This window comes from Oncorhynchus mykiss, chromosome 12, assembly GCF_057628025.1.
Source record: "Oncorhynchus mykiss isolate SJ-2025 chromosome 12, ASM5762802v1, whole genome shotgun sequence".
Taxonomy (NCBI): Eukaryota; Metazoa; Chordata; class Actinopteri; order Salmoniformes; family Salmonidae; genus Oncorhynchus; species Oncorhynchus mykiss.
In genome coordinates, this window is record NC_143033.1 from 51,793,202 (window position 1) to 51,817,697 (window position 24,496).

Sequence of the window (24,496 nt, forward strand, 5' to 3'; positions counted from 1 at the left end):
CAAATAGTGTTATTTGACGTGTATCTTTTTTGACACGCAAAGACCTGAACGCCATTCCATAGAAATGCTGGTTGAGAATGAAACTAAACAAATGAATCAGCACTAGATCTCGACCGATTAATCAGGAATGGCCGATTAATTAGGGCCGATTTCAAGTTTTCATAATCGGAAATCTGTATTTTTGTCAGTCTGATATACTGTACATTTCATGAACTGTATATTTTATATTTTGTTTGTTTTTAGTCCCAGCCTTCAGCTACCCTCAACCCATCCCATCTATTTTTTTTTTAATATTTTTTTTATATATACCTTTATTTAACTAGGCAAGTCAGTTAAGAACACATTCTTATTTTCAATGACGGCCTAGGAACTGTGGGTTAAGTGCCTTGTTCAGGGGCAGAACGACAGATTTTTAACTTGTCAGCTCGGGGGATCCAATCTTGCAACCTTACAGTTAACTAGTCCAACGCAATACCGACCTGCCTCTCTCTCGTTGCACTCCACAAGGACACTGCCTGTTACGCAAATGCAGTAAGCCAAGGTAAGTTGCTAGCTAGCACTTGATCTTATAAAAAACAATCAATCATAATCACTAGTTAACTACACATGGTTGATGATATTACTAGATATTATCTAGCGTGTCCTGCATTGCATATAATCTGACTGAGCATACAAGCATATAGGTATCTAAGTATCTGACTGAGCGGTGGTAGGCAGAAGCAGGCACGTAAAGATTAATTCAAACAGCACTTTCGTGCGTTTTGCCAGCAGCTCTTCGTTGTGCGTCAAGCATTGCACTGTTTATGACTTCAAGCCTATCAACTCCCGAGATGAGGCTGGTGTAACCGAAGTGAAATGGCTAGCTCGTTAGCTCGCGCTAATAGAGTTTCAAACGTCACTCGCTCTGAGCCTTTTAGTAGTTGTTCCCCTTGCTCCTCATGGGTAACGCTGCTTCGAGGGTGGCTGTTGTCGTTGTGTTGCTGGTTCGAGCCCAGGGAGGAGCGAGGAGGGACAGAAGCTATACTGTTACACTGGCAATACTAAAGTACCTATAAGAACATCCAATTGTCAAAGGTTAATGAAATACAAATGGTATAGGGGGGAAATAGTCCTATAATAAATACAACCCAAAACTTCTTACCTGGGAATATTGAAGACTCATGTTAAAAGGAACCACCAGCTTTCAGATGTTCTCATGTTCTGAGCAAGGAACTGAAACGTTAGCTTTCTTACATAGCACATATTGCACTTTTACTTTCTTCTCCAACACTTTGTTATTGCGTTATTTAAACCAAATTGAACATTTCATTATTTACTTGAGGCTAAATTGATTTTATTGATGCATTATATTAAGTTAAAATACGTGTTCATTCAGTATTGTTGTAATTGTCATTATTACAAATAAAAAACGGCCGATTAAATCGGTATCGGCTTTTTTGGTCCTCCAATAAATCGGTATCGGCATTGGAAAATCATAATCTGTCGACCTCTAAATCAGCACAGCAAGTAAATGAAAGAAATAAGTTATAGGTAGGTTGCACTGAGATGCAGTGCCTTAGAACGCAGCGTCCATGTGTGTGTGTTAACTATTTAACTGTACTGGAATGCTTAAAAAGGCCGCTAAAATTGTAAATATCGGATATCAGTTTGTTTGTTTTTGGCAAGGAAAATATCAGATATCGGTATCAGCCAAAAATGTCATATCAGTGCATCACTAGAACCGAGTGTTTTTTCTCTAATTTATGCTTTGGCCAATAAGTAAATGGCGAGTCAACAACATTATTTGGTTATGAGCAACCAGGTTTTCATCAATTTTTTAATTTATTTTTATATGGAGGCAGCCACACCAACATGCTTGAAAATATGAAGTGTAGCACTTTGTGATGTGTTGTGTTGCCCCGAACATAATGCTTTGTATTCAGGACATGAAGTTCATTTCTTCACTGCAATTTTACTTTAGTGCCTTATTGCAAACAGGATGCATGTTTTGGAATATTTTTTTATTCTGTACAGGCTTCCTTCTTTTCACGCTGTCATTTAGTTTAGTATTGTGGAGTAAATACAATGTTGATCCATCCTCAGTTTTTTCCTATCAAAGCCATTCAACTCTGTAACTGTTTTAACTTCTTGGTGACAGGGCAGTATTTTCACATCCAGATGAAATGCATGCCCAAATTCAACTGCCTGCTACTCATCCCCAGAAGATAAGATATGCATATTGAATCATGTCTGAGACTTTGAATCATGTCTGTGAGTATAAGAGAACTTATGTAGCAGGCGAAACCCCGAGGACAAAACATTCAGATTTTTGTTTGTTTTTGAGGGCACTCTTTTCAGTGGGTTTTCATTGGGAATCCAGATTTCTAAGGGCCCTTCTTGCAGTTCCTACCGGTTCCACTGGATGTTACCAGTCTTTAGAAATTGGTTGAGGTTTTTCCTTTGTGTAATGAAGAAGTAGCCCTGTTCCTAACGAGGGTCACTTCAAGTGTACTGTTAGATAAGAGGGGCGTGACCAGAAAGTTGGGGTCAGTTTGCTTTCTTCCTGTATTGAACACAGATCATCCAGTCTTCAATTTGATCGATTATTTACTTTTAAAAAAAATACCTAAAGTTGCATTACAAAAGTAGTTTGAAATGTTTTGGCAAAGTTTACAGGTAACTTTTGAGATATTTTGTAGTCACGTTACGCAAGTTGGAACCGGTGTTTTTCTGGATCAAACGTGCCAAATAAATGGACATTTTGGATAGATATTGACGGAATTAAATCGAACAAAAGGACCATTTGTGATGTTTATGGGACATATTGGAGTGCCAACAAAAGAAGCTCGTCAAAGGCATGATTTATATTTTTATTTCTGCGTTTTGTGTAGCGCCTGCAGGGTTGAAATATGTTTTCCCTCTTTGTTTACGGAGGTGCTACCCTCAAATAATAGCATTGTTTGCTTTCGAACAAAAATACTTTTTGAAATCTGACATGTTGGCTGGATTCACAACACATGTAGCTTTAATTTGGTATCTTACATGTGTGATTTCATGAAAGTTTGATTTTTATAGTAATTTATTTGAATTTGGCACTCTGCATTTTCACTGGCTTTTGGCCAGGTCGGCGTCCCACATATCCCGGAGCGGTTAAAGTCACCATTGGCCTCATGGTGAAATCCCGAGCGTTTTCCTTCCTCTCCAGCAACTGAGTTAGGAAGGACGTCTATCTTTGTAGTGACTGGGTGTATTGATACACCATCCAAGTGTAATGAATAACTTCACCACGTTCAAAGGGATATTGAATGTCTGTATTTTTTTTAAACATCTACCAATAGGTGCCCTTCTTTGCGAGCCATTGGAATACCTACCTGGTCTTTCTGGTTGAATCTGTGTTTGAAATTCACTGATCGACTGCGACCTTACAGATAATTGAATGTGTGGGGTACAGAGGTGAGGTAGTCATTCAAAAATTGTGTTAAACACTATTATTGCACACAGAGTGAGTCCACACAACTTATGTGACTTGTTAAGCAGATTATTACTCCTGAACTGATTTAGGCTTGCCATAACAAAGGGGTTGAACACTTGACTCAATACATTTATTTTCATTAATTGGAGAATAAAATAAAAAATGAAAAAAAAAAAAACATTATTCCACTTTGACATTATGGGGTATTGTGTGTAGATCAGTGACACACAATCTCAATTTAATCAATTTTAAATTCAGGATGTGACACAACAAAATGTGGAAAAGGTAAAAGGGGTGTGAATACCTTCTGACCGGGGAAGGAGCAGAGTGTTTTGAGTTCTGACTCAAGGCTGTGTGTGTTGTTCTGTGGTACAGGAAGGAAGCCGTTTGCATTCGGGGCAGGCTGGGACGCAAACAAAGCCTTTGGCAGGTATCTCTCATCGATATACAGTATACTGCCCTTGGTCACACGTAGCCAGGGAGTCAGGGTAATATGAGCTCTGTTAAGGGTTTTCCTCAGAGGGTCAACCAACCTGTTGCCCTGCCTGGTATTCTTAGTCAGTCCAGTGTCAGTATCTGAGTCGTTTTACTGCCAGATAAGCAAATCAATAATTTTGTAGTAGGAGACACCAAAGTGCTTGAGTGTGTGTGTTAAAGTGAACTATCAGTCCCGCATGTCTGATGAATGAAGCCTGGGTGCACAGGTACATTTATTTGCAGGCCAGAAAGGGAATAGTAACCCATGCCACAATGGGGGCCAGTGCGAAATGATCTCCCCTGCATCTCTCTCTCAGCCTGGACATCCTTATGAATGTGGATTTGACACATATAGGGGAGGGTATTTAGTATCATGGGTTCTCATGAGTGACAGATATAAATGAAATCCACCTGAATTCATTGGCATCTCTTAAAATGGATAGGCCTATAATTCATAAAATCTATATTTTTAAAGAATGTATAAAAGGATATCCCAATGCGCAGTAACAGAAGATAAATATCAAACGTTTTGTAATTTCATAGTAATCAGAGAAACTATAGCACAACTAATGTAGTATTTTCTGCGCCTTCACAGAGCAGCTTCAGCTTGCCAGCCATCCATTTGTCATAGGCCCATTGAACAGTCACGTGCACAGAGCACATACTGTCCCTGGTTGACTGGCTGGCTTGTGACCACATCTCAATGCCTGCTACTGTACAATGATTTATATATATACACACACATTGGTACAGTAGCATGTCTGCAGCGCCGTTGTACATTGCACCGAGTGTTGATAATAATCTGGAATTGTAGCAAGCTAGTTATGAATATTTAATAATTCTAAAAATCGATAATTTATTCCACGGTAACACACCCCAATTATGAACACCCTATCCAGCCCAAATGAGTAACATTAGCATTAGAAGTTAACACTTGCTTTGTCTCGTGTTACCGAAACGTCTTCAAGTAATTTCCAACAAGAGTTGCGGCATTGCCTAATTTCCTATCATGTTCCTCGAGCGAGTTCACAAGGTGGGTTAACGTTAGCTAGCCGGTGGCAACAATAAGGGCCGCATTCAGCTGCTGTCATCAGACATTAGTTACACTAATACGGATTGCATAGAAGTATCCTAACACAGGGCTCCGGACCTTCTGCTCACCTCTTTCAGAAGATGAGCTGCTCAACTGACGTTAGCTAGCTAGTTTATTATGGATAGCATGCGCACGTACCTGAACGCGGGATCCTCTTTGTTGCATCTTGGGGGCGGCGAAAAGGCATTTCTTTTATTAAAAAGTTTATGGAAAAGAGTTGGAGGCATTTTGTACCAAATATTTAGGTACAGAACGTCTCGCTTTCTTTTAAATCCAAGAGCAACGCTAGTTCCTTGAAACTAATTCCATTTGTGTCGGAGTCATATGACAAGCATTAGTCACACGAGCTGCTTGGAAACCCACTACATGTTTCTGATTGGACGATGATCCACTGCTCCTTGTCGAAAATACTTGATTGGCTGATATTTTTGGACAAGCACCACGTGGTCAATAGAAATGCTGTGTTGATGTTTTGGCTTAAAGTTACCATCTGGTCGAGATACGAAATAAAATGTACATTAAAAACTCCTAAAACATAATAAAGAATCCATATATATCCCAGGCCAGGACACCGTAGAAGATTACATATTTTGATAAGTTAAATATGGTTCATATTAAATTCCTAGCCTGAAACATACTGTATGTCACATGTCAAATAGCTCAAATACCAGCTCTTCTCCAACAGGGTGGTAATATTATCAATGTATTTAGTTAAACAAAAACAATGTACATTATATATTACAGCAACAGAATTTCATACATGTTTATTTTTTTTTTTTAAACAAACAGACAACCTGTACATGGACTGTGAAAACATTCTCTTTTTTTTTTTTACATAATTGTCCTAAAATAAATAATTAAACAAATGTACAAACTGCCTTTTTATTAGTGTTGTATATATTTTACAATTGTGTATTGAATTACAAGTTTGCAAAACTATTTCAAAACATGCTTACAGGGCCTTGTGAGATGAATGTGTTGTGAAAATGACAGGTAAAATAAGGTTATATAAGAGCTTCAGCCAATGTGGTTTGTTTGCTTTCTCACCTCGATTGATGACAGCTTTAACAAGTTGTGGTAGCTTTCCTTCCTGGTGGGGTGGAACCGGCACACCTTGCACAGCTGGTTCTGGAACTGCAGAGTGAATAAAGCACAATATTCAATAAAAACAATAGAAAATGAACAGATGTAGCAGCAGATTAATCATACTCAATGACCATCACTATAAATTATTATAACAAAACAGTATGTTTCATGGATAGGGTGGCAGGAATTGAGCACAATTTGAGCCCAATTTACAGCCAATGAATAGAGACAAGTTTTTCCTGGTCCAGTCACAATAGTCAGGAAAAGCTCCTGGTCCAACTCGTGGAAATGCTTGAAAGGACATGATGAAAGGTCTCATGAGAAAGGCATGACCTCTAATGGACATTTTGAGTAATGACATATTTCTTCAAGACATTTCAGTGCAGGGTAAACAGAGACCGAGGACGTGGAATTTACAGTTTGTTTTACAAAAATCTCCTGTGTAGAAATTGTGAGCATACCAAACAGCTTCATCCTCATCTTCAAATGCATCTGTCCAAGGTACACCAACATAGGTGAACATCACCTGGTGGCGAAAAATACCAGGCCCATGGTCAGTCAAACAACATTCTATGACAGCGACTCATCCAGATTGACCATTCAGAGAGAATGCTTACCCTCGGGGAGGAGTACCTCTGCCACAATTTTTGAATGAAGTGTCCTTTTCTTTCTCGTCTGCAAAGTCAAAGAACTTGGTTTGCTCCGGGGAGTGTTGTGTGGGTCTTTTCTGGACTTGTGGGGCTTCTTCAGGGGCAGACGTCTCTCTGTCGCCCCCTGTGTTTCCGGTCCTCTCAGTGATTTCACTGGCCGTGTGGCCACTGACAGGCTCACATTGTTCACCACCATCTTCTCAGTGGTAACAGAGTCACTGAATGTTACTCTCTTCCTGCATTTGATCTTCCTGGGTCTAATCATCACTGACTTTGAGAGAAAGATTTCATTGCTAACATTCATACCCTATTTTTGTGTGTGTGTGTGTTTTTTTTAACCTTTATTCAACCAGGAAAAGCCCCTTGAAACTCAGAGTCTCTTTTTCAGACGATTCACAATTTCTCTTGAGAATGAAACAATTTCTCTTTAAATGCCACAGAGATACAGCCGGAATCTGAGAAATACAAAAAGACAGGTGAGCGTTTTCATACTCGTGGTGTTTCCTTGGGGACTGAGGGCACAGTTACTTCTCCAGGTAAGGGTGTTCTTTCAATGGAAATAGGCACTGTACAGCTTGTCTACAAATACATGGGAAATAAATCATCAGTTCGATATGTGTCCTCCTGCTTTTGTTAGGTGTTTGACAGAAATAAGTCAATTATATATTATAAACAAAAAATATCAATGATAAACAAATCCCTAAAAATGTGTTTCTAATGGGCAGTGCTAAATGGCTGTGAACAAAGAAATGTCATTTGTTAGGATATACTGTTTCATTCTATGAAAAAATGAATGTGACATCTAATACATTGAATCCAATCTACCTCTTTTCCTGATCTTATCTATCATTCATTTTGGAGATGTCTGCAAAGATACAAATAACATTGTGCACACATAAAGAAGCATGGAATACTTTATATCCCAGGTTGGCAACGTTTCACTTTCCTTTTAAAAACGACACATTGTCTGTGTCCCATGGCAACCTATTAGCTAGATAGTGCACTACTTTTAACCAGAGACCAGTGAGCCATGGTCAAAAGTAGTGCACTATATAGGGATCGGGTGTCATTTGGGACACAGGTTGTACAGTATGTCCAGTAGTGCACTGTATCCCTTACCTATGATGGAGGACAGGTTAGAAGGCTGCTGCATATTCATGTCCTCAGCATGGCTGACATCTAGGATAATAGAGTTCTTCACATGCATGTCCAAAAGCTCCTCACTGGGGAAGGCCACTGTCTCTTCTAAACCGCAAGAACGATGGGATTTAATTAGTGTTGTAACGATACCAAAATTTGACTAACAATACATTACCAAGTATCACGATACTGAGTAGTAGGGTCTGCATCCCCGCTCAGCATGACAGATAAATAAATAAAAAATAAACTGATGGAGGAATAGAAGAGCAAACAGAGAGAAGCAGGTGAGTGAGGGCTGTTAGGGGATGCGGAGAGAAGCAGGTGAGTGAGGGCTGGTAGGGGATGCGGAGAGAAACAGGTGAGTGAGGGCTGGTAGGGGGTGCGGAGAGAAACAGGTGAGTGAGGGCCGGTAGGGGTTGCGGAGAGAAGCAGGTGAGTGAGCGCTGGTAGAGGATGCTGGGAGAAGCAGGTGAGTGAGGGCTGGTAGAGGATGCGGAGAGAAGCAGGTGAGTGAGTGCTGGTAGGGGATGCTGGGAGAAGCAGTTGACTGCGGGCTGGTAGAGGATGCGGAGAGAAGCAGGTGAATGAGCGCTGGTAGAGGATGCGGAGAGAAGCAGGTGAGTGAGCGCTGGTAGGGGATGCTGGGAGAAGCAGATGAGTGAAGGCTGGTAGAGGATGCAGAGAGAAGCAGGTGAGTGAGGGCTGGTAAGGGATGCTGGGAGAAGCAGGTGAGTGAGGGCTGGTAAGGGATGCAGAGAGAAGCAGGTGAGTGAGGGCTGGTAAGGGATGCTGGGAGAAGCAGGTGAGTGAGGGCTGGTAAGGACCTGTGCATTCAAGAGACCAGTGGCTGTTGCTTAAATTCAACTGAATTTATAAACAAAACTGACTTTATACACATTTTATAACAGGCGCCAGCAGGTTCTTTAGATCGGTAGGGTTGAAAACTTCAGTAGTATCATATGAAACGGTACAATGGTATTCTAAAAATGTTGGTGTCATAAGTATCATGACGTTTTGGTATCGTGATATTACCATGGTACCGGTATACCATGCAACACTAGATTTAATAACCCATGTCAATCAACTTCTTACAGCATAGGCTGTCAGCCAGGTATTTTTACAGTGCCTGCTGAGTCCCAGACCAACACACACATATACACTTACACACCATAGACTTCCTCTCTGTGGAACACCTCAGGTGAGATTAGACTGCTGGTGCTGGTGTCGCTTGAGATAATATAGTCTGTCAGTTTCATCACAATCCAACAGGAGGGAGAACTGCACCTAGAAAATACATTACATTCAGTGGTCAGCTTTCTGACACAATTACAATCCAAAACATCACAGACCAAAAGGAGCAAAGGCCCTCCATCCCTTCTCTCACTCACTGACAACAACAACAAAAAACATGTTCCAAACTCAACTTGCACGATCTTCTGTGCAGTGATAAGCTAGATGTCATGACTTCCGCCGAAGTCGGTTCCTCTCCTTGTTCGGGCGGCGTTCGGCAGTCGACGTCACCGGTCTTCTAGCCATCGCCGATCCACTTTTCATTTTCCATTTGTTTTGTCTTGTTTTCCCACACACCTGGTTTACATTCCCTCATTACGTGACATGTATATAACCCTCATGTCTGTGTCTGTCTGTTCCCCCCATGTCTGTGTGTGGAATTGTTTGTTGTAAAGTGTATGTGCATTTCTAACTGGTTTGCGACGGGTTATTTAAACACGTTGTTTCTGGGTGCAGTTTGTTTTGCCTAAATAAACTGCTCTGGTTGTTACCTATGTCTGCTCTCCTGCGCCTGACTTCCATGCAGCCAGTTTACGCACCTCTTACACTAGAGTAAATCGGAAGTGAAGCAAACTGGTTTTATTGAATGTTTTCAGTAATCAGGGGAGCAGTTGACAAGACAGATCTGTTGAGGTAAGCACTGTAATGGGATGTCAATGGGATGATCAGTCACTTTATTGTAGCTCCAAATCTTACCTGACTGCATCCCAAATGGCACCCGATTCCCCAATTTAAAGCACTACTTTTGACCAGGGCCCATATGGCTCTGCTCAAAAATATCGCACTATATAGGGAATAGGGTACCATTTGGGACTCATCCTTATGACTGCTATTAATTGCTAAGCAGATGAAGCAGCTCACCTGTGGTTAGTGCATATTGACTCATTTATGGGTGTTGGGACCTTTTTTGCTGTGCAGAGAGGGGTTTAGCGAAGAGTCCCTTCAGTTCTGAGAATTAAACAAAAGATGTGCTTAATAACCAGCTTGTCTGGCATCCAGACCAATATGCTTCTGCCAGGCAAGTGAACAGGAACCATAGTAGGAAAATCTACTGATCAGCTATGAGCAGGGCTTAACTTTCTCTGCAAGATAGAAAACTAGTTTGGTAGTGAGCACACTGGGCTTGGGTTATTTTTTTGTCCACCAGATGTGCTGTAGGTAAATGTGTGCAGCTGGTTGTCAGAAATTGTTTTTCTAATAATGTTATAGGTGGCTACTGTACATCTTATCTGTGTAGGAATACATTAAAATAAGTCTAGGGAGATATGGCCTTTAGGTATAATCATAGTAGCTCATATTGTAATTGTTCAAACAAAATACGAATACGAGCTAGCAAACGTGTTTGAGTGACCAGGGAATGACCCCTGCTAAACTAGCTACTGCTAGCTAGGCAACATACTTTTTTTGCCCAGGTGTTTCACTTGTTAGATCAAATTAGAAAGCCAGCGAGAATCAGAAAGATAGTTTGAACAAAATATGAATTAAATTATTAAAATATTGTAATTGGCCATAGCGATAATATTTCAATTCTGGATCTTCAGCAACTTGAATGAGCTCGAGCCTCTCGAGCTATTCAGAAATTATTTTGAATGGCGGTGTTCCCCCCCTAAAATGTATTTCTGCGACCCCTGCTGGTCATAAAAGTGAGATGCAAAAATAGAGTACACTTGTGCCAAATCATTTTTTATAATCACCCCATTTTATAACTAACTCATTGTTCTATCTGTCCTAACGCTGTACCAGGTTTGAAACATGACCTCACCTGGAGTCATGTCATCAGTCAAAGAAGGAAAAACACGGAGTATTCAAATATCCAACATGTACAGCTTTATTCCTCTCCTGCCCATCATTTAGCTTTACTATAAAACATACTATTATTTATATATTTTTTAAACATACTACATGATTATTTATATTCTGCCCTGTTTACATTCATCAGTTGGAATTTGACTATACATTTTCTATTGATTCCTCACCAGTCCCATGGTTTCACATGCAAAGAAAAATGGTTTACCTTTTATCCTTTACATTAATTTACAAAAGTGCTGTACAAGCATGCTTGTTCTGCCAGATGCAATGTACACAATCCTCATACTCTCCCCTACATATGTCAATCACATCTGTGAAGTGGATTCATGTTATCCTCTGAACAGCTTGTTGGTAAGCAGAGACTTGTGATTGTGACTCAGGATTAAAAATAAAAAATAAATTCTGGTTAGATATTTACGTGACAGGTGTATTTGTCCAGGCAGAAATGACTGAGAGCGGCCTCAACTGGTGCAAACTTGAAAAACTTGCCCCAAAATAAGTGAGATGGACGAGGATTACCATCAACGGCCTATGGTCCTTATAGGAGCCAAGGGCTTAAATCAAGTATTTGTTTTTGACACGGTGTAAAAAAAATTAAATAGTGTTTTACCAAATAAAATGAGCTGGATGTTGCAAATTCATTATATTAATCTGTGTGAAGGACGCTATGATTTGAGCCCTGGCTGACTGTGTCACAACACTGTGTTAGCCTGCAGAGCTAAATCATGTAGGCATGTACTTTGTGGGCTAGTCTTCAGGCCTCAGTTCACTAAAAACCCAGTAAAATGACAATTGCTAGCCATTCCTTTGAGCTTGAGTCGAAACCCTTACCCCCATGCAACTTCGATATGGAGGTTAATTGGTTAGCTGTAAAAGACAACGTGAGGTTCTACTGCCCACAAACATATTTCAGAGGCTCTGTAAGTGCAGCCTTTCCCCCACTAAAATCAGACATCAAATATGATGATGAAACATCATCTGAGGTACTTGAAGAAAATATACCCTATAGACCTTCAGCGTTCCACATTGTGGTTGTTGGCTGCTGACAAGAAGCAGGCACTAGCATCTGCTAGCTCGACGTAGACTTTTGTTGTGCCATAGTAAACTTCAACCAATCACACAGCCACGCTAACTGTGTAAAGCTCAATAGACTCCAAAAGCACAGGCTGAACACTTCTATGGAGACTGTGCCACCTGTCCAACCATGGGCATGCTCATATGACCCTTTATCACTATCGTGATCATAGCTAACACTTTGTCTATATCGCCCAGCCAAATGAGTCAGTGTTGCAATGCAAAGGTAATCCTGTTTTAGTTTGATTCAGCATCGCTTGACATGGAAAATAAATAAATAAATACATAATTCCAGAATTTATTAGATTTTTCTCTGCCCCATCCCCACCCCTAATCCCTATTGATGCACTCATTCAATACAAGGATATGGTGATGATTCCATATGACAGAAAATTCAATAAAAGTTACAATTAATCTCACTACACGCACAAAAAAACAAAATCCATTCATATGCTTACATCTACATCTACATAGTGATACTTTGCGACCAAAATGAACTCCAAAGCCTATACATTTGTACTATGTAAACTCAAAATGTCACTGTCCATTTTGTTCTAACCTCCGTCAAATGGGTGGAGCTTGTCGATATCGACTACATGAGAAAGCCTTACAGTTTGACTGTCGACGGCCAGAAAATCCCAGGACAAATTTTGAAGTATCATGTAACAATAGTCCCAACAATGCAGAGCACACTGCATGCACTGCCCTTAGCCCATGTATGTATGTTCTTACCAGGCAAACTCTGAGCACATCATGTCGGGAAAAAAACTGATGCAATCTTTAAGTTATGTTTTGATAGGCCTACAAAGGAAAGAGGAACGTGCAGGCTATGTTGACTGTCTGTTGCTGCCGTTTCTAGATGGAGAGGAGGCTGATTTGGTTGAAGATCTACATTGGCTGCCGTGGGGCAGCGGGCAACACTCGGTCAGCGGGCGTCAAAAGAGAAATCGATTATTCCTTCCTGAACCACAGTCAGTAACTTGTTTGACTGATTTGAGTCTGTTGTTGTGGTTTCATAGGGGTGAAGTGGAGTGAAGGGTAAATGTGAATGTGGAGTGATTGTTGCTGAGAACCAGGCTTTTAGTTTGTGGTGGTGTTTCACATGGAGATGTTTTCGTACAGGTCTTCAATCTTCCCCTTGAAAAACTCCCTCAGCTCAGGTCTCTTTGCTTTTAGTGTCGGAGTCAACAGGCCATTCTGTATCGAGAATAGCTCATTGTGGACGTAGATGTTTTTCACCTTAGGAGAGAATGAAGACATTATAAAATGTAGATAGGATCCTGTGTCATCATCAAGTTCTCTTTCAGATACTTGTCATTTGTTAAAACGGAGTGTCAGTTGCTCCCACCAATGAACACCTCACAATTGACACACCCACCTGCTCAAACGAGTGGAGGCCGCTCGCCTTGCCCAGTCGTTGCAAGTCTTCCATGATGGCTTTCTTCAGGACCTTTACACAAACAGAGACACACCACCACCACACTATGACTCTCGAAGATGATACCGTATGTTGTGCCAACCTATTCAACAAAGGGCCCAACTCTTAACAAAAAGGTGTTCAACAGGGCACCCTTTCATTTTGTTTAATCAGTTTACTGAGAATCTAGGGCTATTTCTTATTTCACATAACACATAGTTGACACCTTTCATCATGGCAACAAATGGAACAAACACACCATTGAATGTAGACTAATTTAAAATCACATACAGTATTTTTACAGAGGTCCCGATAGCTCCCCTCCATGCCTTTCTTCAGGGCCCAAGCAGGCATTGTCTCTGGGTCAGGAACAACTATGGCAACCAGACAGGACTGGAAGAGTAACAGACCATATAGTATATGAACATTAGAAGTTAGAAAGGGGAGAAAATAAATATATACAGAACTAGTCAAAAGTGTGGACACACCTATCAATCAAATGTTTTTATAAAGCCCTTTTTACATAATTTACTCATTCAAGGGTTTTTCTTAATTTTTTTACTATTTTCTACTTTGTAGGATAATAGAGAAGACATCAAAACAATGAAATAACACATATAGAATCATGTAGTAAGCAAAAAAAGTTAGCAGTAACCAAAAAGGTTTTGACTCAAACTCAAAGGAAAGGCTAGCAATTATAATTTTAGTGGTGGTTGAGAGAAAAGTTAAAATATATTTTAGATTCTTCAAAGTAGCCACCCTTTGCCTTGATGACAGCGTTGCACACTCTTGGCATTCTCTCAACCAGCTTCACCTAGAATGCATTTCCAACAGTCTTGAAAGAGTTCCCACATATGCTGAGCACTTGTTGGGTGCTTTTCCTATATTCTGGGCTCCAACTCATCCCAAACCATCTCAATTGGGTTGAGGTCTGGTGATTGTGGAGGCCAGGAGAGGTGTGTTGGGTCATTGTCCTGACGAAAAACAAATGATAGTGGGACTAATTTCAAACCAGACAGGATGGCATATCGCTGCAGAATTCTGTGGTAGCCATGCTGGTTGAGTGTGCCTTGAATTCTAAATAAGTCACAGACAGTGTCAATAGCAAAGCACCCCCACACCATCACACCTCCTCCTCCATGCCTCATGGTGGGAACCACACGTGCAGAGATCATCCGTTCACCTTCTCTGCGTCTCACAAAGACACGGCGGTTGCAACCCAAAATTTGGACTCATCAGACCAAACGATAGATTTCCACCGGTCTAATGTCCATTGCTCGTGTTTCTTGCGCCAAGCAAGTCTCTTCTTAATGGTGTCCTTTAGTAGTGGTTTCTCTGCAGTAATTCGACCATGAAGGCCTGACTCACGCAGTCTCCTCTGAACAGTTGTTGAGATGTGTCTGTTACTTGAACTCTGTGAAGCATTTATTTGGGCTACAATCTGAGGTGCAGTTAACTCTAATGAACATATCCTCTGCAGCAGAGGTAACTCTGGGTCTTCCTTTCCTGTGGCGGTCCTCATGAGACCCAATTTCATCATAGTGCTTGATGGTTTTTGATACTGCACTTGAAGAAACGTTGTCTTAAAGTAATGATGGACTGTCGTTTTTGTTTGCTTATTTGAGCTGTTCTTGCCATAGTATGGAATTGGTCTTTTACCAAATAGGGCTATCTTCTGTATACCACCTGTACCTTGTCACAACACAACTGATTGTCTCAAGCTCATTAAGGAAATAAATTCCACAAATTAACTTTTAACAAGGCACATCTGTTCATTCAAAGGCCTTCCAGGTGACCACCTCATTAAGCTGGTTGAGAGAATGCCAAGAGTGTGCAAAGCTGTCATCAAGGCAAAGGGTGGCTACTTCGAAGAATCTCAAATATAAAATCTATTTTAATTTTTTAAACTTTTTTGGTTACTACATTATTCTATGTCTTCACTATTATTCTGCAATGTAGAAAATCATAAAAATAAAGAAAAACCCTTGAATGAGTAGGTGTGTCCAAACATTCACTACCGTTCAAAAGTTTGGGGTCACGTAGAAATGTCCTTGTTTTCTTTGAAAAACATACATGAAATGAGTTGCAAAATGAATAGGAAATATAGTCAAGAGGTTGACAAGGTTATAAATAGTGATTTATTTTGCACCGGGGCCTCACACTCCTCTTTATATTCTGGTTAGGGCCAGTTTGCGCTGTTCTGTGAAGGGAGTAGTTCACAGCGTTGTATGACATCTTCAGTTTCTTGGCAATTTCTCGCATGGAATAGCCTTCATAGACTGACGAGTTTCAGAAGAAACTGCTTTGTTTCTGGCCATTTTGAGCCTGTAATTGAACCCACGAATGCTGATGCTCCAGATACTCAACTAGTCTAAATGCCAGTTTCATTGCTTCTTTAAACAAAACAACAGTTTTCAGCTGTGCTAACATAATTTCAAAAGGGTTGTCTAATGATCAATTAGCCTTTTAAAATTATAAACTTGGATTAGCTAACACAACGTGCCATTGGAACACTGGAGAGATGGTTGCTGATAATGGGCCTCTGTACACCTATGTAGATATTCCATAAAATACAAATCAGAAGTTTCCAGCTACAATAGTCATTTACAATATTAACAATGTCTACACTCTATTTCTGATCAATTTGATGTTATTTTAATGGACAGAAAAGTGCTTTTCTTTCAAACATTTCTAAGTGACCCCAAACTTTAGAACGGTAGTGTATATATAATTGTATATGTTTTTTTTCTTCTGGATTATGGAAATTCTCCTGTGACTCCATTTTCATACATACATCTCTCTATGCACACACACACACACACACACACACACACACACACACACACACACACACACACACACACACACACACACACACACACACACACACACACACACACACACACACACACACACACAAACATCACAGGAGGGAATGAGCTGGTGAAGACTGACTAGAACTGGGTGTGTTCAAGTCGTCGATGACCAATGCTCCCAAAGGAGCTACAGTATGGACCTAAGTAAGTCTGTGTCTCTATGAAACTAGCTGTACATAAACAGTGGCAAGCATATACTGTGGTATTAAGAAAATCCACTACTGACTTGACTGGATAAGTGGTTTATAAACAAATTGAGCGACATATATAATGAATTGGCTTGACATGATTATCTATGTCCTTTGGCAACAAACAGAAAAACTAAAACTGCATGGGTTTGGTTTAGAGCACAGGGGTACAGTCTGGACACAGAGACGTCTAGGTATCCTCAGGTGGTTCTGGGTCCAGTGACCATCTCTCATAATGCTCAAGCAACGAAACCACGTGCTGTGATGTGATAAGGAAGAGAGGTGGTTAGGGAGGTAGGTTAGTTCACCTGTAGACTGTCACCATGGACGTAGAGCTGGGTCACAGGCTCACAGCGGATGTAAATGTTCTCTATCTTCTCAGGGGAGATGTACTCTCCCTGGGCCAGCTTAAAGATGTGCTTCTTCCGGTCAATGATCTTTAGTGTACCGTTCTGAGGAGTGTAGGGGACAGGAGAGAAGAGGGCAGACGTCATAAGGAGATAGTGGGAAACAGGTCTGAATCCTGTCTTGAAATACGCTCATACCTTACATTTTAACAGAGATACTTGTGGATCAAATAGAATATTGTACAAGGATGGCAAAGAGATGTTTGAGGAATTGTCTTTGCAAGTGAAGGGTCATAGACAAGCGGGTGTACGTACAGGTAACCATTTCCCTATGTCTCCTGTGTGGAGCCAACCGTCTGTGTCTAGCGTTTCAGCCGTCCTCCCTGGGTCTTTAAGGTAGCCCTTAAAAACATTGGGCCCTTTCACACACACCTAATGGATGATTGGAGGGAGGGAGGGAGGGAGAGAGAGAGAGAAAAACAAAGTGATAATTAAGGAGAATATGTTCAGCACCCAACTATCATTTTGACTAATGCTAACATATTGTACATACAGTGGCTATCAGAAGTATTCACCCCCATTGCATTGTTTCACATTTTGTTGCGTTTCAAAGCAGGATTGAAATGAATTTATCCCCCACTATGCTTGACAATAAGGAGGGAGTTACTCATTGATGGGTTGTGTTGGATTTGCCCCACACCTAAGGCTTTGCATTAAGGCCAAAAAGTGTATTCCTTTTCTCTCCCTTCTTCAGTATTACTTTAGTGCCTTCTGTCATACAGGATGCATGTTTTGGAATATTTGTTACTCTGTACATTTTCATTCTTTTCACTCTGTCATTTAGGCAATTATTGTGGACTACAATGTTGTTAATCCACCCTCAGTTCTTCCTTCACAGCCATTGAACTCTGTAGCAGTTTTTTTTAAATTCACCAATTGGCCTCAAGGTGACATCCCTGACATCCTTCTTTCCTGCAGCAGATCAGGAGGATGATTGCATATGTGTTGTGTCTGGGTGGTTTAATACACCATCCATGGCATAATTATTAACTTGACCATTCTTAAAAAGAGATATTCAATGTCTGATATGTTATGGTTACCCATCACTGCCCTTCTTTATGAGGCTTTTGAAAAGCTCCCTGGTCTTTGTAGTTGAAATTCAATACTTCACTGAGGGACCTTAGGGACAGTACGTTGTATGTACACATGGAGGACAGAGGAAGGGATAGAATCAAAAATCATGTCAACCCCTATTATTTCACACAGAGGGAGTCTTATTTTGTGATTTGTTAAGCAAAATTCTACTCCTGAAATAATAAAGTCTTACCCAAACAAAAAGGGTGAACACTTTTGCAACTATATTTTAGTCATTACATTTGTCTTAGTTTGTTAACATTTGTAGAATTTTCTTTTCACTTTGACATTGAGTACTTTGTGTAGGTTTATTACAACATCAACAACAAAAAATCACAACCAAATCCATTTGAATCCTACTGTCACTGAACAAAATGACAGCAAATCCATGGGGGGGTGAATAATTATGATACCCACTATAGCCTCAATGACCAACTGTCTGTGACCCTGTTCAAGTACAGATGATCAACAACAAAAAATATCCTTGACCTTTCATTCAACTCACCTCTCCTTCTCCTTTGGCAGCAAAGTAGTTCTTTTCAGCCACATCCACCAGCTTGATGAGGTTACATGGCAGTGGTGCCCCCACATGACCTAGAGTTAGGCAACAAAACAAGCACAAATATGAGCAAAACATTTTTTGAGTTTACAGACAGCACTAATTGATGTCTTCATTTGTTTGATTCAAGTTACATTACTCAGTAAACTAGCTGCCACCAAAAATTATGCATTACAGTATAATGCCCCCAAAAAGCATACATATAGCTGAAAATACAAAAACGTAGCCGTCTTCTTCATTTTCCAAAACCTAACACACAAGTGTCAAACTCATTCCACGGAGGGCCTAGCGCCATTTGCACACACTGTATATAGACGTTCTTTTTTTCTATTGTGTTATTGACTGTACGCTTGTTTATACCATGTGTAACTCTGTGTTGTTCCATGCACCCCGCAAACTCTAGTAACCACCTCTAGTACAGCAGACACTGAACTACAGATGCCAATGGAACAACAAATCGGGTGAACAACACAATTCACAGTGAACCAATGGACAGGCGGATGAGATGAGACCAGAAAAACAAGGAGGAAATGAAATTGCGCACCGGTACAACACTACACAAACAAAAAGCCAAATAGTCAACCTTTCCCTAAAGCATCTTGAACCATCGGAAGTATCCCTCCTGAATCGAGGTTCGTCTTTTGTTCCCATTAATGACTTCATCTCTGTAGACCTTCAGACATTTTTCAGAACAATCAGATTACAGGAGTTTTTTTTGTTGAGAAGTGAGGCTCAATCAGACTGAAACTTCTACATGCCACTTCCCTCTGACTCCACCTACAATGAACAGATCAGAGACATTGGAGGAAGCATTCAATCACAAAATCATAGATTTAAAAAAATGAAAAAGTACGAGTGTTAAGGTATTTCCAACACAACCTCACACGGCCTGTTCTAAACTTAGCAAAAAAAATGAAACGTCCTCACACTGTCAACTGTGTTTATTTTCAGCAAACATTACATATGTAAATATTTGTATGAACATAACAAGATTCAACAACTGAGACATAAACTGAACAAGTTCCACAGACATCTGTCTAACAGAAATGTAATAATGTGTCCCTGAACAAAGGGGGGGGGGGGGTCAAAATCTAAAGTAACAGTCAGTATCTGGTGTCGCCACCAGCAGCATTAAGTACTGCAGTGCATCTCCTCCTCATGGACTGCACCAGATTTGCCAGTTCTTGCTGTGAGATGTTACCCCACTCTTCCACCAAGGCACCTGCAATTTCCCGGACATTTCTGGGGGGAATGGCCCGAGCCCTCCGATCCAACAGGTCCCAGACGTGCTCAATGGGATTGAGATCCGAGCTCTTCGCTGGCCATGGCAGAACACTGACATTCCTGTCTTGCAGGAAATCACGTACAGAACGAGCAGTATGGCTGGTGGCATTGTCATGCTGGAGGGTCATGTCAGGATGAGCCGCAGGAAGGGTACCACATGAGGGAGGAGGTTGTCTTCCAAGGGAACGCACAGTGTTGAGATTGCCCCTGCAATGACAACAAGCTCAGTCCATCCCAGACCATGACGGACCCTCCACCTCCAAATCGGTCCCGCTCCAGAGTACAGGCCTCAGTGTAACGCTCATTCCTTCGACGATAAACGTGAATCACCCCTGGTGAGACAAAACTGCGACTTGTCAGTGTGAAGAGCACTTTTTGCCAGTCCTGTCTGGTCCAGCGACGGTGGGTTTGTGCCCATAGGCGACGTCGTTGCCGGTGATGTCTGGTGAGGACCTGCCTTACAAACCCTCAATCCTGGGTCTACAAACCCTCAGTCCAGCCTCTCTCAGCCTATTGCGGACACTGATGGAGGGATTGTGCATTCCTGGTGTAACTCGGGCAGTTGTTGCCTTGTGCTGCCCCACAGGTGTGATGTTCGGATGTACCAATCCTGTACAGGTGTTGTTACACATGGTCTGCCACTGCGAGGATGATCAGCTGTCTCTCTCACAGTACGGACATTGCAATTTATTACCCTGGCCACATCTGCAGTCCTCCTTGCAGCATGCCTAAGGCACGTTCACACAGATGAGTAGGGACCCTGGGCATCTTTCTTTTGGTGTTTTTCAGAGTCAGTAGAAAGGCCTCTTTAGTGTCCTAAGTTTTCATAACAGTGACCTTAATTGCCTAAGCTGTTAGTGTCTATTTTTTTATTTATTTTTATTTTTTGAATTGTACCCCCTTTTCTCCCCAATTTCGTGGTATCCAATTGTTGTAGTAGCTACTATCTTGTCTCATTGCTACAACTCCCGTACGGGCTCGGGAGAGACGAAGGCTGCGTCCTGTCATGCGTCCTCCGATACACAACCCAACCAGCCGTACTGCTTCTTAACACAGCGCGCATCCAACCCGGAAGCCAGCCGCACCAATGTGCACCTGGCAACCTTGGCACTGCGCCCAGCCCGCCACAGGAGTCGCTGGTGCGCGATGAGACAAGGAGATCCCTACCAACCAATCCCTCCCTAACCCGGACGACGCTAGGCCAATTGTGCGTCGCCCCATGGACCTCCCGGTAGCGGCCGGTTACGACAGAGCCTGGGCGCGAACCCAGGGACTCTGATGGCACAGCTGGCGCTGCAGTACAGCGCCCTTAACCACTGCGCCACCCGGGAAGCCTAGCTGTTAGTGTCTTAACAGGTTCATTAGTTGTTTATGCTTCATTGAACAAGTATGGGAAACAGCATTTAAACCCTTTACAATGAAGATCTGTGAAGTTATTTGAATTTTTACAAATTATCTTTGAAAGACAGGGTCCTGAAAAAAACAATGTTTCTTTTTTTGCTGAGTTTACATGGTGCCTAAGCTACACAAGAACACGGATAACCCTCTGGGCAGACCCATCATGTCAGGGATTGGGAGCCTAATTTAGAATAGCTCACTCTGTCAACCACCTGAAACCCATTGTCTCAAATCTGCCATCTTATCTCAAAGACACCGGTGACTTTCTAAAACTATTGACTGACTGATTGGGATAACAGAACAGTGTTTCTACGTGTCTTTTGACGTTCAGTACTCTGTACACCGTCATTCCTTATGAACTAGGAATTGAACGCTGTCCATTTCCTTGACATGAGAACCCAAGCCACCCTCTTCTTTCCTAGCTGAACCCATGAGGTTGATGGTCACCAAATACTACTTGAAGTTTGACGATGCCTACTTCCTTCAGTGTAGCAGGACTGCCATAGGCACAAGGATGGCAACCAACTTCACTAAACTGCACCTCGGATAAGTGGAAAAAAGTTAATTCTAAACGAGAGAGCCTGGTTGTTTGGAAATGCTACATTGATTACATGTTTGTTGTCTACAAGGGTAACCTACACTTCCTGGTGTCCTTTCATCAATTTCTGAATTTCTCTACAGGACACCTGCGTGGGAGGTCTGGACTTCCTGGACGTAGGCGTCGCCAAAACCGGTACCTCCCTCATCTATTTAGAACGAGCACCGACAAACAACTTCCTCCATGCTCAAAGTTAACAACATAGGGTCAGAGCTTCTGCTTCCGTCAAAGTGCATTCGACAGAAGATTACAGATTTAGAGCAAAGGGCTACAATCACACATGGTTAAACCAAGTAAACTCGTGTAAATTCCTATAGCACAGCTACTGAGCAAGCCCAAGAGCTAGATCCTCCATCCAAATGGTCACTACCTACACTGAGCAAAGTCCAGAACTCCTAGGCATCATCAAAAAATGTTGGCATATTCTCTGCTTAGACCCAGCTCTAGGCAATACATTTCAGCAGCCTCCCACGCTGCTTGACATAGCGCTAAAAACATTTAAGACAATGTTGTCCGATCTGATGTCAGCCAAAGCGCAAACAAGACCAGCATCCTGCCTATTCCTCCCAGCAACTACACTTGTGGCAATTGTACCCAATGCCAGTAACACCAAATGTATGATGTTTCCTGCACCCCAGATCGGATCGTGACCCCAAATTCAAAGGTACCATCAACTGCAATTCTCGCAGTGTGATCTATGTGGTTTGCTGCCTGTGCAACTTATTTAACGTAAGGCGAGACCTCAAGGAAGTTACGCACTAGAATGTGTGAGCGCCGAAGTGCCATTCGAAGTGATGACCTCAACAGCCCAGTGTCCCTCTGTTTAAAAAAGAGAGGACACTCACCTTGTGAGTTATTTTGGAATTGAATGAGTTAGCAAAAACAAACGCTGTTGCGACGTTGACAAACACCGACAGCTCAGAGAGATGTTCTGGATCAATCCCTTAGATACTTTAGTCCCCAGAGGTCTTAACCCCCCCCCCCCCCCCCCCTTAAACAAAGTGATACTTTGGCTATTGGAGCCATTTGTACTTCATATACATTCATGAGAAAAGCTCACTCGCACACTATTGTTAGAACCAGTTAGTCCTTTTTGCTTTTGATGTTCTCCCTAGTTTTATTTAACTGTAATTTTTCCCCCCTCAAAACCTAATTTTCTATAGTAGTGGTTTTACATCAATTATATTTACTGCAGTTGAAACATGCTCCCCTTCCAATTGTTTTACTGTTTTCTTTTCTGTATTTTACCACTAGGTGGAGACATTGACCACAGTACCCCTCACCCTGTATAGTCTGCCCTTTCGTTAGCATCACCAGTTGAAGAGTTTTCTCCCTAATTGGGAAAGAGATAACTAGTCAGTTGTACAACTGAATGCATTCAACTGAAATGTGTCTTCCGCATTTAACCCAACCCCTCTGCATCAGAGAGGTAAGGTGGTTGCCTTAATCGACATCCACGTCTTCGGCGCCCGGGGAGCAGTGAGTTAACTTGCTTCAGCACCAAAGCCCAACATCAACGTACCACTTTCACATGTTGATGGATGGGACACGAGCTATATTACTTTTACAACTTACAATGTGCATATGAGCCACGACAATATTTTGTGGAAATAGGCAATACTTCCTGATCCAAACTAACACTGAGCTAGCCCACTGATTAGGTACTGTAAGAGCACAGGGCCTTATTATGAGCGTGAACTGATTGGCTTTTTGAATAACATGATCCACTCCTGCCCTGTGAAGAAAGGACCTATCTGCTGGTAACCGCAACAGCAAGTTCTGCCTCGTGAAATAATAAGAGGCAGACAGGAGAGGATTGACGCCTGCGTTCGGAAATGGCTCCCTGTTCCCTATATAGTGCATGGTTTAAAGTAGTGCACTATATAGGGAACACGGTGCCGTTTGGGACGCACAGAGGATTTAATGGGTTGATGTCTGGGTTAGGTGTTTCAGTTCCTTTAACAACCATTAAACCACAAGTAACTGCAGCTCATTACTTTCCCAGTGTGACCTTTGGCCGTGGCTGTTTCACCGAGATAATAAAGTGTGTACGTTATCATGCTGCAACTACGAACCTGTTGTAAAACACAGAACAACAACAGGTTGCGTGGGTAAATACTGGATGTGATCCACAGGCCTTTGAACCAAATCTGGTCAAGTCTACCGACCCGTCACCCCTGTTCTCACACGTTACAGAGGGGAAATGGTTGTGGTCCTATTTGGGCATCTGAGCAGCACGCTGCAGAAAGGGGACCCCTGCATCCCATAGCCACAGAGCCGAAAACATCAAACCTCAACGGTTGTGTGAGGCTGAAAGCATGTCACTCTGACTAATAACACTATCTCCTGGCGGGCGATACGATAATGTGTTCCCGACACGCAGCATGTTATCTCTGTGTAATTTTGTTTCCACTATAGTAAAATTGGAGACTTTCGCCCAGTGGTGCAGGATAAGGTGTTTATATTTTATAGAAAACAAATGAACATCAGACTTTCAACATGCTCGGCACTGACACAAATGACTGACGATTGGCTGAAAGAAATGGATTGTAAGAAGATTGTGGGAGCTGTTTTGTTACATTTCAGTGCAGCTTTTGATGTCATTGATCATAACCTATTGCTGAA

The 24,496-nt window shown here is 41.7% G+C and overlaps 2 protein-coding genes across 4 annotated transcripts in view; both read right to left on the bottom strand.

The window, feature by feature from the left end:
* The window catches only part of LOC110537736 (folliculin-interacting protein 1), a 34,448-nt gene extending 29,053 nt beyond the window's left edge, over positions 1–5,395 (bottom strand). Inside the window, 1 exon segment of the mRNA XM_036937747.2 lies at positions 5,160–5,395. Coding sequence (XP_036793642.2) covers positions 5,160–5,248 — 89 coding nt within the window. The 5' untranslated portion in view covers positions 5,249–5,395.
* Positions 5,396–10,991: 5,596 nt separating this feature from the next.
* LOC110537737 (long-chain-fatty-acid--CoA ligase 6) overlaps positions 10,992–24,496 on the bottom strand; it is a 90,189-nt gene continuing 76,684 nt past the window's right edge. For all 3 annotated transcript variants that reach the window (XM_021624090.3, XM_090192748.1, XM_021624089.3), the window contains 6 exons: positions 18,538–18,626; positions 17,214–17,330; positions 16,860–17,003; positions 13,779–13,880; positions 13,449–13,520; positions 10,992–13,309 (listed from right to left, as the gene is read on the bottom strand). In XM_021624090.3, the coding sequence (XP_021479765.1) occupies positions 13,169–13,309; positions 13,449–13,520; positions 13,779–13,880; positions 16,860–17,003; positions 17,214–17,330; positions 18,538–18,626 (665 nt within the window). In that variant the 3' untranslated portion in view covers positions 10,992–13,168. The remainder of the gene's footprint in view (positions 13,310–13,448; positions 13,521–13,778; positions 13,881–16,859; positions 17,004–17,213; positions 17,331–18,537; positions 18,627–24,496) is intronic.